The 16615-nt window shown below is 31.1% G+C and overlaps 1 protein-coding gene across 1 annotated transcript; it reads right to left on the reverse strand.

Moving 5' to 3' along the window:
- Positions 1 to 1749: 1749 nt before the first annotated feature.
- On the reverse strand, positions 1750 to 3085 carry LOC123228395 (mitochondrial uncoupling protein 5). The gene has a single exon (XM_044653787.1). It carries the CDS (start codon positions 2845 to 2847, stop codon positions 1894 to 1896), a length of 954 nt encoding a protein of 317 aa, XP_044509722.1. The 5' UTR covers positions 2848 to 3085; the 3' UTR covers positions 1750 to 1893.
- Positions 3086 to 16615: the final 13530 nt, after the last annotated feature.

Genomic DNA, 16615 nt, shown 5'->3' on the forward strand with positions numbered 1-16615 from the left:
CATCCACCCAACGAGGTCTATCATCTTTGGAAGGCCTTGTACGGACTCAAACAAGCTCTAGAGCGTGGTTTACAAAATTCAACTCCACCATTAACTAATTTGGCTTATTTTCTAGCTCTTATGATAATGCTCTCTTTACCTGTAGAACTAAAAAGGGATATATTATTTTATTATTATATATAGATGATATGATCATTACTAAAGACAATCTACAAGGTATTACTAAATTGAAACAATCTTTCAATAAACAATTTGAAATGAATGATCTTGGGCATTTAAGTTACTTTCTTGGGTTAAAGGTTTCTTCTGATAGTTTTGACTACTAATTATCTCAAGCCAAATATGTCATTGATCTTTTGTCTTATGCTAGCTTGATAGATAATAAAACGATCACCACTCTACTTGAGACCAATGTTAAATTTTTACCTATGGAGGGAACCATTTTGGCTTATCCTACTTTATATTGACAATTGGTTGGTAGCCTTATATATGTAACAACCACTCTACCAGACATAACATACTTTGGTCATATCATTAGTCAATTCACGATTGCTCCTCATACTACTTATTATATAATAGTGCTTTGTATCCTATGATATATCAAAAACACCTTGTTTCATGGTTTTCATTTTTCTGACTAGTCTTCACTTGCATTACATGCATATTTTGATGTTGTTTGGGCATGTTATCCCATAAATAGACGTTCTACCATTAGATATTGTTTCTTTCTAACAGATTCTCTTATCTCTTAGTACAGTAAGAAGCAAACAATAGTTTTTTGATTAAGTACAGAGCATAATATAAAACACTTGCAGACATTACTTTTAAACTCGTTTGGTTACGATGATTATTATAAGACATGTGGTCTCTTAATCAAATGTTGCAAACATCTATTATGACAATTAAAGTGTCATTCGAATAGCTCACAAAAATGTTTTTCATGAGCGTACTAAGTATATTGATATTAATTGTCATTTTATTCGTCATTATCTTGTAAATGATATTCTTGATCTCACTTCCATTCTTTCTATTGATCAAATATCAGACGTATTCACCAAGACCCATGTTGACAATTCATGACTTGCATTATAAACTCAATTTGACAAATTTTTTGCTTATTTGAGTTTGAGGGGATGCTAAAATAAATTTTAGATATATAGTTCTCTATGTTAGAATATATCATAATATGTAGCTTCCTATTTTACATTATTGTATATTTATTATTTTGATTTCTATTTCCTCATTTAATATTTAACACTTGTATAAATTCATGTATCATTTAGAAAGAATGATATACCAAAATTATAATTCATTCATATTTGATAACTTGAAATTTGATACACATGGTTTTAATTGACATAAATTGGGAGGGAGGAATACCCAAAATCAGCTCATTTAACACCTATAAAGGCTATACTTAAATGTGGAGGACATTAAAAAGAAATAGTTTAAATTGACGAGAAAAGTTGTTTTTAAGAAAACACATGTAAAGAGTAACTTTAAAATTCAATTAAAAACATAAAATATATATATATATATATATATATATATATATATATATATATATATTCATAAAGATAAACAAATTGGCCGCGGCATTCAATTTGAATTTATTAGACCAAATTAATAAGATGTGTAGACGGGAGACCTAACATGGTTGACTTATGGACGTCATTGATTTTGGATTACAAGTGCAGCGCATGTTGTGTCTCCGCGTCAACAGAAAGGCCAACTCCAACTTTTATCATATAATCGAACAAATTTTGTTTTATTTTATTTTAACGCCACGAGAATAAAAATGAAGCATACATCTGGAACTTTAGTTCCCCATATCAAATTAAAAAGTAAAAAAACACAATAATATAATTTTCATCATCATCATCTTCTTCTTCTTTAGAAATCCTTGAGCAATTTCCTGACTTGTTCTAGCGTAACAAACAGGACGACCGTAAACGGCCCTTGTCTCGATATCGTCGGAATAAAACCTTTATACAGAGCCATCGGCCCCTCCGCTTTTACTGTCTTCATCGCACAATCTATCGCCCCCTTGTACGGCGGCGCCATCCCCGGCTCCACCTTCATGTTCATCACCCTTGTCTTTATCACATCCACCGGGTTTGACGCCACCGCCGCCACGAACCCCGCTGCGAAACTCGCTGTCACGTGCGTCCCCAGCCCATCACGCATCAGGCCTTTCTCCAAGATTATTTCTTTGATCTGATCGTACGAAGCTAACTGTGACGCTGTAACTAACATGGCGCGATTCACCGTAAGGGATGAGCCGCGCCACAGGCTCGCCAGGCCCTCCTGTTTTGCCATTCTCGTGATGGCGTCCACCACGCTCTTGTAGTTCCGACGCTGAGCCGGAGGAAGTCTACCGTCGGCCTGCATACGAACCATTGCCACATCAGCAGGGTTCCCAACAGCGGCTCCGATTCCCCCGGCGATTAAACCAGCGAGGATTTTGCTCGCGAGAGGCATGCTTCGGGTTTCGGGGTCTGTCCATTTCTTTTTGAGAATATCGTAAAGGCCCATCCGGGTGGTGGAGTATAGAGACTGACGGAGAACGGTGGCGGAGACGCCGGAAAAAAGAGCTGCAAGTCCTTCTTGTTCGACGAGACGGACGCCGACCGTGATGAGACCAACACGTGGTGGTGGGACGTGAACGGCAGAGACGGCGGTGGTGGTATGGAAGGCGAGAGCGGGGCGGAGAGATTGAACCGCTTGTGTGGGCGCGTGGGCTTCACCCTGAAGCTGCATGCGGACTTTGAGGAGATCGAGTGGATGAGTCGAACAGCCGGCGACAATAGAAGCGATACCGCCTTCCACAAATCCTTTGAGACCCATTATTTGTTGGAAGAAATAAATCCAAAGAAAGGAACGAAGGAGAGGTGGGCGATGAATTAGAGTGAATAAAAACGTTAAAGAAGATGATGAATTACCAGTTAGAATTAGGGTTCATCTCACTGGAGACCAGGAGATGGGAGTGGAGGCCAAAAGCGATGGAAGAAGAATGAGGAACGATGGGCCTATGAGACATATGCTGCTTGAATGATGGAGAATGAATTGAAAGTGGGAGATGAGTTGAGGATGAAGAGAATTTATACTAGTTTTCTTACGCGTTTGTGATTGTGGGGTCTAAAACGAAACTTCCCTAATATTTTTGTCAGCTCAGCCTGCCAGAGGCCGACCCCTCTTTCTTTTTAATCATTCGCGTTCAAATGCAGCACTAGGGAGATTTTTCTTGAGTTTGTTGACATTTTGACTTTAACCTGGCCGTTGGTATGCCATTGAATATAATTTATTTGAATTAGGCTTGTGTGAATACCCTGAGCGATTATATACATTCACACTTTTGTACGTGTAAATGAATATATATTTATATAATATTATAATTGAGAATATCTTAATATTATTTTAAAATTATAAAAATATATTATATGTATACACATATTTTTTATTAAAATATTAATACAGTTATAATGAATATAAATCTGAATAATAAAGGTAATATATCTATATTTGATTCAATATTATTTTATTTTTAATTTTAAATTATTTAATCATATATTAAAACTTAACTTTTTTGGTATTCCTTTTAAGTGCAATGTTACATGTATATATCAATTTATGTTGAGTACTAACGAGGATATGATATTATATAATTTGTGAATAACATCATAATTGCTACTCAATAAGTATACACATTGATTTAGTAAATCCATATTATACCAATTTTGGTGTAATAATAATATATTATTATATAATTTATTATTATTTTATACCTAATTTAAAATCATCTAATTACATAATTAAAATTTAATATTTGATATCTAATTTCATACTTAACATACGTATTATGTATGAAATAGAATTACCAAGTATGGAAAATTTTCAGACACTCACTGGACAATGGAGGAGCAGGTGATACCGTAGGGTTTAGAACATGTTATCACAAACGGTTCACATGAAATGCCACCCAAAGCTGTCTTCATGTAAAAAAGCAGCTCTCTGTATACACAATTTTTTTAATATAATATATATATATATAAAAGACGTTATCATATAATTAGATATTATTTTATTTTTATTTTAAAATTATTTATTTATATAATAATATATTATATATAAAAAAGAATGCAACTTAAAATCTTATTAATTTGCAAAATCGGTAATCCTCCCAAAGTGCCGGATTCTCTTCAACCGGCATTTATTTTATTTGAATAATTAATAAAGAAAGTTGAAGTAATTTCAATCACTGCGTTCAATTGCTTCTATTGACTTATTGAGATTGATTCTATTCCCCAATTTGCATTGAAACATCAACTTTTGGTTGTTGGTTCTATTAATTCTTTCCACGTGTGTGGGCCTCCTTGACTGACTGACTCGGTCGTGGGTTTACCGAGTTAAAGGCAGCTCAGGTTCCATCTGAGGGAGGCTGGAATAGTTTCCGAATGTGCGGGGGGGGACCTGGAATACACCACCTCTAGAAGTTGCATTTGCATACATTCATTCATTCATTCATCTTTGGTAAAAGAGAGACTCACTTATTCATTTTAGTAGTTCAGATTAAAAGAAAATAGAGATAAAGGTGAAATAAAAAATTATTTATTTATGTTGATAATTATAATAAAATATTTCTTTAAAAAGTAATATGGACAATGCATATTTTGTTTCTCATGAAATAATGTTTTTTTTTTTTTTCACAAATATCATAAGCTCAATGGTAAAATAAATCACACCTTCAGCCGCATATAGTAATTTGATTGCTTGTGAAGATAAATTGAACCGGTAATTAACATTTGGGTCGTAATCCTCAATATAACTTATTGGGCAGGTAACCCAAGTCCTACTTTGGGTTATGTCAGCCTGTTTGGTAGAGTTTTCCTGTCTCCCATAACTAAAGTAATTTGGGCAGTATTTGTCTTGTCATGTACACATATCTGCCGATCATCGATTATCCGAGCGACTTGAAAAACCATGTGCCATAGGCAAGTTACAACCCATAGCACGTAATCACATATAGTTGCACAGGGGGAATGTGCAAGTTTCTACCTCTATGAGAAAGAATGATGTATCTGATTTGGATGATAAGAAAATTAGGCTATTGGATAACGTATTCAAGTTGTCAAAATAAATAATTAAATATAATCATCTTTTTGTTAACTAAACAATCTGTTATAAATAATATAAAATAATTTCATCACTTCGATGATATATTCATTACAAAACAACTAACTCAGTTAAACAACATGTATTTCATCAAATATAAAAAACCATCTCTAACGTGTATTCATCCATACAATATATATGTGTCTCCTCAATTGAATTAACATGCAGACTGAAAAAACCCCCAAACAGTGTGCTCTTAAATAATGATAATATCATCCCTGTTTAAGTATAAAAACAAAGAGAGAACCTATAGAAAAGGGTAAGATTTTTCTTTTTTCTTTTTTTTTGTGCTGGTAATTATTTTGTCAATCTTTTATGATTATTCTTTTTTCAGAAGTTTTGTGATACTCTTTCAAAAATAACACAAAAAAGACATATATCATTTCAATAGTCGAAGCTATTATCTAAACAACAAAATCACTTTAAAAAATTCTTGTACACTATTATTTAATTGTTTTATATTCCACAAGCATAGACTCTTTTTATTATAACCTTATCATATTCATATATGTATATATATATATATCTCGCATTGGTTTAAATCCAAGTATCTAACATAAAAGAAAATCATCTCTTAGATTCCCTTAAGAAGGTCAATCTATATGATACGTTGCATTTCCAAGAAATAAATAAAAATAAAGACAAAAAGATTGGAATAGAAAATCCAAGATCATATTTTTCAAGGAACTGAGCATGCCTTGACTGTTTTCGACTTCTGTATTATGACAAAGTTACACGTGCGAATTCATAATTTAATTATATATCATTGAAAATTTAGATTAAATATTAATATAAAAGTTTTAGTCATTGAATATTATATGCATACCCGGAAAAATAAACCCCCTGTCCCCCCTTTTTTTCAGAATGGATTAAGAGGTTATATGTAATCACATTTTTTTTTTAATTATACCAATATAATTATTTTTTAGTTTAAATTTATCTTTAAAATAAAAAATTAGAAATTAGAATTGATCAAGTCAACCATGACCTCATAACTTGATTGAATAGATTAAAAGATCGATCAAATATATTATTTTATGTTTTAATTGAATGAATTTATATTTTAATTGAATAAATAAAAAATTTAAAAATATTTTATATTTTAGATTTTATATATAATAAAAAAATAATTATATATATAAATAAAAAAAAAGTGGAGGTAATTTTAATTAATGCCCCATTTGTATACCGACAACCACCAGTGAGCACTCGCAATTTTTTATTACACTCATCTCCTGTCTCTTTAATGCCCTACACAAGTTTTACATCTCTCTTCCTTAGACATTAGTAACGTCAAATCACTCAAAATCTATTAACTAATCTATCAGTTTTAAGTCCATTAACCCCAACCCATTAATGTTTAAAACAAAAAATTTACCACCGAGAGATCACCACAAAAATAAATTAAAAAACTAATTCTTGTATTCATGAAAAAACACTTTTCATTGAACTTTCGTTAACAAGCCATCATCTTTCAGTTTTCTCAAACTGAAGATTTTTTCTTGCAAAATCTTCTGGCTCTTACGGTGCATGGTGAGATGGCATATATTGGGATGGAAGCAATCTTCTTGGTTGTGTGCTTTTAAGAAAAGGATCAAAGCCACTTAAAGTAGAAGCCATTAAAGCCCACTTGCAGACTTTGTAGCAAACAACAGTGTCAGGGGAACTTGTTCCTTTGGCTAGAGGTTATTACGATACTTACTTTGGGACGGTCAAAAGGCTTATTCCTATTTAAGTTTTAATATAAATTTAAACTCATACCCATTAATTTTAAAAAATTTAATAAAAATTTAAATACTTATGTATTTATTAAATTTTATTGTTATTATCATAATTAAAACCATTATTTAGCTAAAAATTAAAAAAAAAAAATTATCATATTTTTCTTTTAATTTAAAAATCTAACAATTTTTCTCCCACCTAAAAGTTTTTGTTCTAGTAAATCGATCTTCATCAACATTTTAGCAGTGGTTGATGTTATAATGGCAGACAATGTGAGTGCTTGTTTGGTTATTAACCTAAGATTGATTGTTTTAAATTTATAGCTATGTTTGGGTTAGAAATATTCTTGTCACAAAGAGAACGCTCATGCACAGTCTTAGTGAGTCATAAAGTTATCCAATGTTAGTGACACCCGTTCATGTAGTAAATGGGTAGTTTTGCCTCTATGCTATGTGTGACACCCATTTTTAGAAGTACTAACCTTAAGAGAATGATGTCACTAAATTAACTATTTGAATATTATTTTTATTAAACATATAATTAAATTTGTAAAGAATTGAATAAAAATCTTATTTATTAAACTTTACAAAATTATCAAAATACCTTTGTCAAAGACTAAAGTCGAAAGCATATAAAAGATGACATGACTCAAAACACAACTAAAAGATAGTACTATGTAGTCAAATACATAAAAAAGAACTCATAATAAAATAAAAACTCATAAAAGTTAAAATGATAGAAATGCCCTTGCAACTTCATGCCCTTTAACAACCACTCATCCTGTAGTTATGACAATTATTTATACCTACACACATAGAAGTTGGGGAATTAGTGATAAAATACTCAGTAAGTAGGAGACTCTACTATTAACTTTTACTTAATCCCCAAAATGTCTTTGATCTTTACCCATAATAACTTTATTATCTGAAGTTGGCATTAAACTCCATAAGGATGATAGTGGGTCTTATCTATCATCTTTGTGCTTATATTATACTATAGGGAATGTCTAGCCTACATATATTAACTCTTGGATCTAATTATGTCCCACTCTATCACTAAGGAATCATTCTTCGAATCTAGAAGCTCTTATATATTTTTTCTAGGCCACATATATTAACTTATTTGGTAGAAGTTTCTATATCTGAAAGTTGTAACTGGACTATATACTAGGCTGATCAGACTAGATCGAATACAAGGATTTGACACCTTGGCCTTGTGAGTTATCTCTCTGGTCCACTACACCAAAGCTATGTCTTAACTAGGCTTTTCTGTGAGCTAGTACCCTACCATAAGTATGGTGTCTTATTATGGACGTGTCCTACTGCGAGCGGTGTAACGAATGTGTACTTATGGTGCCCTTTCGTAATAATCCTGTAATATCTAGCATGCATACAATTCGAGCCTTAATTAAACTCTAGCCCATACTCTCTCTCACCTTAAGCTTACCTCGTGCCTTGCTAAAATCTCATCTCTTAGGCACATCGGGTACTACTCCGCACTAGAATCTCTTGATCAGCTCACAAGATAACCTTTAGATCTATAACCTAATTCCCTTTCTATTTTATCTGCTCTACACTAAACACATGGGTTGTGTGTCACTTGTCACATGGTGGTGTGTCCTCCTAATACTTGCACACAACCAACCTTTTCATGGCCTTTCCCCTTGTGACATTTTCTTATACACACGGGCATGTGCCTCTTTAGATATTTATTTCATTTTCTTTTATAAACTTAGGATTTATAAAATTGTCCAACTCATTCAATCTAACCCTAAACCATCAATACTTCAAGAACAATTATATATGTTTATAACACTCTTTCAAATCCCATAATACTTTAGTGGGTTTTCTCATGATCCAAACATACATAGATCACGCATGATCACATCAAGGACAAATCCATCATAACAACAAGTATTGATTACATGGTTATGTGCAACTTAACATCTTAATCAAATTTGATCAATATAATATGATAAAACCATACATTATTGTTCTCGTATTTATGCATGCAACATCACAATAATAGAGCTTACTTCTTGATTTAATGTTTTTCGCAACTCAAGAAAGGAGCATAAGGATACCTACTTACCTTAATTCTATTAAACAACAAAGTGCATGAGTAGGCCTTCTTCTCTCTAGATTTTCTCTCCACGCTATCAAAAAATGATCATCAAAACTATCAAAATATAGCCTAGTCAATGACTTCAACACTTCACTCTCTCTATAAAAATTATGCTTTTAGGGATATGAATAATAATCTCTAAAACGTAATAACATGTTTTTTTATAAAATTGGGAATATGCAATGTCACACATGGATGTGTACCACCTATACACAGTCGTATGTCACATAATTAAATTTTACACAGAATCTCCTTATTTGGCTAATGTGGTAGTATCACATGGGCATATCTTACTATATATAGTCATGTGTCATCCAAAACTCATATTTTAACTTTCAAATCACATTAAATAAACTCATGCATAAAGACTATTTTGCCCTTACACTATGTGTTGGAATGGATATAGAATTAGAAAGGCCTATTGAAGGTGAAGTTAAGGTAGTTAGAAAATCAAGTGTGCTTGATTGTGTAGAAGACGATACAAAGCAAATTCAGGTCAAAAATAGAGAAAGTTAAAGAAAGCGATATACATTGAGATGGTCATCAATTGTGTGTAAAAATGGTGTTATATGTGAAAACAATATGACTATACAAAAGATAGATGCTCATAATGTACATCATGCATTCGATGACAAGACTTATTAACCACTTATTTTTGTTTAGTTCAAGTGTGCACGGTAAGGGATAATGACATTAGTTAGTTTATACATATGGTTAACTAGATGCATCACACACGCACTCGTGGTAAAGGTCATTCCACTATGGTAATCTAGTTAGTATTCCCATAACTATGTGTATGTGATAAGCCTCAGAAGAGCCATAATTCTCTTGAAAGATGAGACCAAATTAAGCATCAATAATGCATTATATTCAAGTAGATTTATAAGAGATCTACTTAGTTTTAAAGATATAAGAAATAATGGTTATTACATTGAAACCATGAGTGAAAATGGTGTAAAATTCATTTGTATAACTGGTAATGCTTCCAGAAGAAGACTTATACTAAAACAATTACCTGTTTTATCATCTGAATTGCATTATACAATTATGAAGGCAACTGAAATCTAAGCAGTATCGAATCAAAAGTTCTTTGATCCAAAAATCTTTATGCTTTGGCATGACCTTTTAGGTCACCTAAGATCTACAATAATACGTAGAATTGAAAATTCATCTAGACATACATTAAAGAATCATGAAATTTTATTGTTTAGTGAAAAATTTTGCACTGCCTGTACCCAAGGCAAATTGGTAATTAGACCATCTCTTTCTAAAATTGGAGTTGAATCCTCATAATTTCTACAAAGAATTTAGAGGGCAATATGTAAACCCATTCATCTGCCAAGTAGGCTATTTCTTTATTTTATGGTCTTAATTGATGCATCTGCATGACGGTCTTATGTTTGTTTTTTGCCAACTTGAAATGTTGCATTTGTTAAACTGACAATACAAATTACCAAATTAAAGACATATTTCGCAGATTATTCTATCAAGTCAATACGGCTAAATAATATTGGTGAATTTACATCCAAGACATTTAATTATTATTGCATGTCTATGAGGATGGATGTTGAACATCCAATCTTGCATGTTCACACTCAGAATGGATTAGTTGAGTTTCTTATTAAACGAGTTTAGGTAATTGTATATATTTTACTACTAAAAACTCAATTACCAACTTCTATGTAGGACATGTTACAACGTTAATTCACTTACGACCTTCCTCTTATCATCAATATTCTCCCTAACAATTGGTTTTTGTTCACTAACCCAATATATCTCATTTGATGATATTTGGTTGTGTTGTATATGTTTTTATTATGTCTCTTAAGCGCACAAAAATAGGACCTCTACATTATTTGAGAATTTATGTTGGATATAATTCATCATTCATTATCAGATATCTTGAATTATTAATAGGTGATCTTTTTATTTCATGATTTACAGATTGTCACTTTGATGAGACAACATTTCCACCTTTATTAAAAAAGAAAATGTTTTCTAAAGTTAGACATGATCTTACTTGATACATACCTACCATGTCTCATCTAGATCCTCACACATTCCAAAGTGAAACCAAAGTACAGAGAATAGTGTATTTACAAATTATTGTCAATCAAATGTCTTATGCATTTATAGATGCAGCAAAAACAACAAGATCACATGTACTTGTTGCCAATGCACCAACAAGAATTAATATAACTGCTAAACAATCCATTCGAGCCATGACTAATCAATCTACTACACATTAGAAGCATGATAGATCTATTAGATCAAAAGATACTATTCCTCGAAAAAGAAAGACAAATAATCAAACAGATATCAATCTTGATGATCTTAAAATGAATGAAAAGTCACACTTTCTAATATTCTTTTAGAAGAGCTTATGGTCTCTAAAGAGACTCAAACCCTTGAAGTGGCACAAACTCTCAAAGTGGTACAAAATCTTGAAAAACCAAAAAATAAGAATGCTAAAATATCTTTAAATTATGCTTATATAAGAGAGATGTGAAACCATGAAATAGGTAACATTGATGATGTATTCTTATTTGTAGTAGTTATTGAAATTATGAATAATGATGATTTTGAATCACGTACTGTGATTGAATGTAGACAAAGACATGATTGACCTAAATGGAAAGAAACTATTCGAGTAAAATTAGCTTCTCTAGCAAAATATCAAATGTTTAGGCCTATAGTTCCAACACCTAAGGACATATAACCGGTTGGATATAAATGAGTATTTGTGAGAAAAAGAAATAAGAAAAATGAGTATTTGTGAGAAAAAGAAATAAGAAAAATGAGATTATTAGATATAAAGTCAAGCTTGTAACCCAAAGCTTTTTTCAAAGGTCAAGTATAGACTTTGATGAAACATATGCACCTATGATGGATATAATCACATTTAGATATTTAATCAATTTAATAGTCTCTAAAGGACTGGATACGTATCTAATAGATGTAATTACTACTTATTTTTATGAAAACATGGATACTAAAATTTATATAAAACTCCTTAAAGGATTTAAATTGCTTGAAGAAAAAAGGGTCAATTCAAGAGACATATACTCAATAAAATTACAAAGATCATTATATAGATTAAAACAATATGGAAGAATATTGGATAATCGTCTTAATGACTATTTGAAAAAAAAGGGCTGTATGAATTACCCTATATGTCTAGGTGTCTTTATCAAAAGGTTAGAATCAAATTTGTCATTATAGCAGTTTATCTTGATAACATGAATTTAATTGGAATTCCTAAAAAACTCTCAAAAACTACTAAAAATCTGAAAAAAAAAAATTTGAGAAAAACAAAATATTGTCTCAACTTGCAAATTGAGCATAATTCAAATGAAAACCTTATCTATCAATTAACATTTGTTGAAAAATTATTAAAAGGTTTTAATATGAATAAGACTTATCTTTTGAGCACCTTAATGGTTGTTTGATCTTTTGATCTGAAAAAGTACCTATTTCATCCTAAAAAAGAAGATGAAAAGATATTCAATCCTGAAGTATCGTATTTTAATGTTATTAGAGCCCTATTATATCTAACCCAATACACTAGACCGGATATATCATTCGCAGTTAATTTATTGACTCGATTTAGCTTTACACTAACCCGTTGCCACTGAAACGGAATCAAACATATACTTAATTACTTATGTAGGACTAGAGATTTGAGATTATTCTATTATGTCAAATTCACTAAAAATCCTAGTTTGGTTGGATATATAGATGTTAGTTATCTTTCTAACCCTCATAAAATTTGCTTATAGACGAGATATTTTTCACTTATAATGACGTAGCAATATCCTAGCACTTCACCAAACAGACTTTGGTTGCAACGTCTTCAAATCATTTAAAGATTCTAGCTTTTCATAAAGCCAATTGAGAATGTATATAGTTACGGTCCGTTATCCATCATATCCGAAAGGCCAAAGGAATATTTCTCACCCAAGGTATGCTGTTTTCCCAAGATTCCCTCTGTTAACTTTGAAAATCTCATTTACCCATCCGTAGACGGTTAAAACTAACTACTTCAAGGGTAAAATTATCATTTTATCTGTATTATAAAAAATAAACTTAAATTTGATTTAATTTTCCTCCTCTAAACCTTAAAAACTAACAATTTTCTCTAACCCAAGTTTAAAAAAAAACATTTTCCCCCCTAGGGTTTTCAATTTTTCAAATTCAATTTTTTGGCGTCGTTTCTTCCTTTCCGGTGACCTCCAGGTGATGTCTCTTCTTCTTCGATGCGGTCTCCTTCTAATGGCTCTCTTAGGAGTGGTCATTGACGAAGATGAGTCGTCTTTGTCGAGACAAAGACAATCTTCGTCTCACTGAAGAGGAAGAAACGAAGTCGAAAAATTGAATTTGAAAAATTGGAAACCTTAGGGGGGAAATGTTGTTTTTTAAAACTTGGGTTGGGGTGAAATTACTAATTTTTAGAGTTTAAGAGAGAAAATGATATAACTAATGAATTCAGTTAATTTTAACAGTTCATAGGTAGGTAAATGAGATTTTCAAAGTTAATAGGGAAAAACTTGGCAAATGCGCATACTTTGGGTAGGAAATAGTCCTTTGGCTTATCCGAAATATATACAGTCTTTCTTTTACAACAGACACTCCTTCCATAATATATGACATAAAAGAGACTCACTCAAGTTATAAAGTAGTTCCATGAATTAAAAGAGCAGTAGAAAAACATGTCATAAAATGAAGTAAAAGATCCAATAAAACATACCGTATTCTTTCATGGAAGAGACATACTCATTAATGCTTAGGTTATTCTTCCTAATGGTATAAAGTATAGTCTTGACATGTAGTAGTTAAGACTTAGACTGAGAATGAAACTCATTTTCTATGGTGAGAGATCATGAGAATTGTGACACTTGGATATAATTCTAAACATACTGGCAAAGATGGAGGACAACAACCAACTAACTAGTTGTTTGTCCAACTTTTGCTAGAGAGCATGCTTAGGGTTAGGTCTTTGAAAAATAGTGGAACCTTCATTGGTTGAGTAACAAGAACTTGTATAAAAAGCGAACAAGGAGAATAACCTAGAAGATGACTTTTTAGATTATAAGCTGTAATTGGTTCTATCAAGTTTAGGTGTAATGGAGTGAAGACTACAGAAGAAAGTGAAAGACCTAAGATTAGTGGAAGCAGTTTGACTACCACTAGGATGTAAGTCATCGGTGATATTTAGTGAGTTTTCTATAAGATGGGATAAAGAAATCGGTTGAAAAAATAATAAAAACTGAAAGAAGGTTTTTTCTTTTGAACTTGAAAGGAAATAGATGTTTTTTTCCTTAAAAAAACTATGACAACAAGTAAAGAAACAAGCATACAAAATCAACAACAAAAATGCAGATTTATAAGCTTCAACATATAAGACATAATCAAACATTTAACACAAAAAAAAAAAAAAAAACCATAGAAAAGTACCAAAAAATGCATCATTATTATAAGTTGCAACATTGTTACAAGGCCTTGTTACAACTGGGCTACTAAAGGTAAAAACCTTCATCTCTTACACCAATAGCACTGCACCCCTGGGTTGCCAGCTGATGTAACAATGAAACAACTTATGCAATGACACAATTAACATGTTATCAACCAGATCACATAATTAACATGTGTAAATATGTAACAATTTTTTTGAATCTAACTATGCATGAACATATGTAATCAAGTGATAATGTCAGGTAGAGTCAAAGATATAATAGATTTGTTAACAAAAATCACACAAGAATCAATAGCATCAATAAAATTAACCTAAAAGATGACATGTAAGACCAAATCTCACAAATCCAAGAGACCACCAGACAATATTACAACAAAAAAAAAAAAGAATATTAAAACATCATCAATTTAGATAAGCAGATCTTTATCAAGCTACAACAGATCTTGCAATATAAAGTCATAGCTGGGTAAATCTACTCATTTAAAACATGAATATTAGATTTTCTCAAATAAAGATCAAAAGTATATTGACTCAGAGAATTATTATACTCTTATTTTGATGATAACAAATTAATATATCTCTAATAATATTGATTAATAACTTTACTTAAGTGTGAGTTTAAATTACGAAATTTTACCTAATACACTTGAATGAGTATTAAGATGGAAACCAAATACAAGGTTCAAAATGAAAAATTCTTGAAGATTTGAAGAAAAACTCAAGTTCAGGTAGATTCTTTTTGTATCTTGAAGCATTAGTTTTAATTAGAAAATTTATTTGTATGTAAAAGCTTACTCAACAATTTATTTTCATGTTTTTTACATTATTGGGTAAAAGTGTCATTTTCAAACCTAATGAGTTAAACCAATTTTTGTCAAATTCCAATAATTTATTTGAAATTATGAAGTTTTGTGAACTAAAATATCATATTTCAAATTTGAGTTTGAATAATTTTTCCAAAAATATGTTAAATTGACATTTTCTATATCTTCAAATTTTTGGGTTAATTCAAACTTATTGAGTTAAGTCAAATTTTTTTATTAAATTTCAATAACTCATTTGAAATTATGAAGTTTTCTGGACTAAAATTTTATATCTCAAAGTTGATTTTGGAAAAGTTTTCTAAATTGGGTTAAATTGTCACTTTTCATAGTTTCAGAAAGAATGTAATAAAATTTGGTTGACTAAATTTGACTAGTCAATTTTTTTGATGCCAACTTTTTGATTACCCAAAAGCTATATATTTTGGCTTTTAGAAATTCGATTTACCAAAGTCTTTTCGGTCAACTGAATTGGGCGACGATATTTCTAATGGCTAGTGTCACGTGGATGTCATGTCAGATGTAGTTAACTGAAATACATCCGATCGATCGAATTATGCATTTTCTAAAAAAATATAACGGCTAGATTTGTGTATAAAGTCTAGTTTCTTATTTCTCCTTATATAAACACAATCAAATTCACTTGAAAATGACTTTTGCTACCAAGAACTTTCATATATTTAAGATCAAATTATTTTTGAGCTATTCACTTACAATTCATCTTCTCTAATCAGAACCTTTGCTTATACACTTTCTTGATTGCATTTGTATTGGATTGTATTAAGTTTAAATTTTTGTATACTATTTGAGAGAGATTATACTTCAAATTTATACAAATTTATATTGTAAAAGAGTGGGTTTTAGTGAGAGAAATTAAGCTCTAGCACATGTAAAGGTTAATAGCATATTGGAAGATATTTGTATTATGAAAAAAAAGCTTGGTTGGGGTTTTAGTGGAATACTTCAAAGAAAATAGTTTGGAGGAGTGGATGTAGGCTGGGTTGTGTCGAACCACTATACATCACATGTTTGATTTTCTCATCCCTTAAACTTATATCTTATGTATATGTTATTGGATTGTGTTAATTATTTAAAATATTTCTTGACATTCTTATAAATTGCATTAAAAATAGTCAACATTCATTAAGTTGCATAAGTTGGTTTTCTTAAATTTGGTAAAAGGTGTTTTAAATTGCTTAATTCACCCCTTCTCTTAGGTCATTCGGTCCTTCAAAGTGTACAACAAATTAGCAAAAAACTTCAACAACATGCAAAGATTTGACAAGAACCATAACAGAGTAGG

This window comes from Mangifera indica, chromosome 1 (genome assembly GCF_011075055.1).
Source record: "Mangifera indica cultivar Alphonso chromosome 1, CATAS_Mindica_2.1, whole genome shotgun sequence".
Lineage (NCBI taxonomy): Eukaryota > Viridiplantae > Streptophyta > Magnoliopsida > Sapindales > Anacardiaceae > Mangifera > Mangifera indica.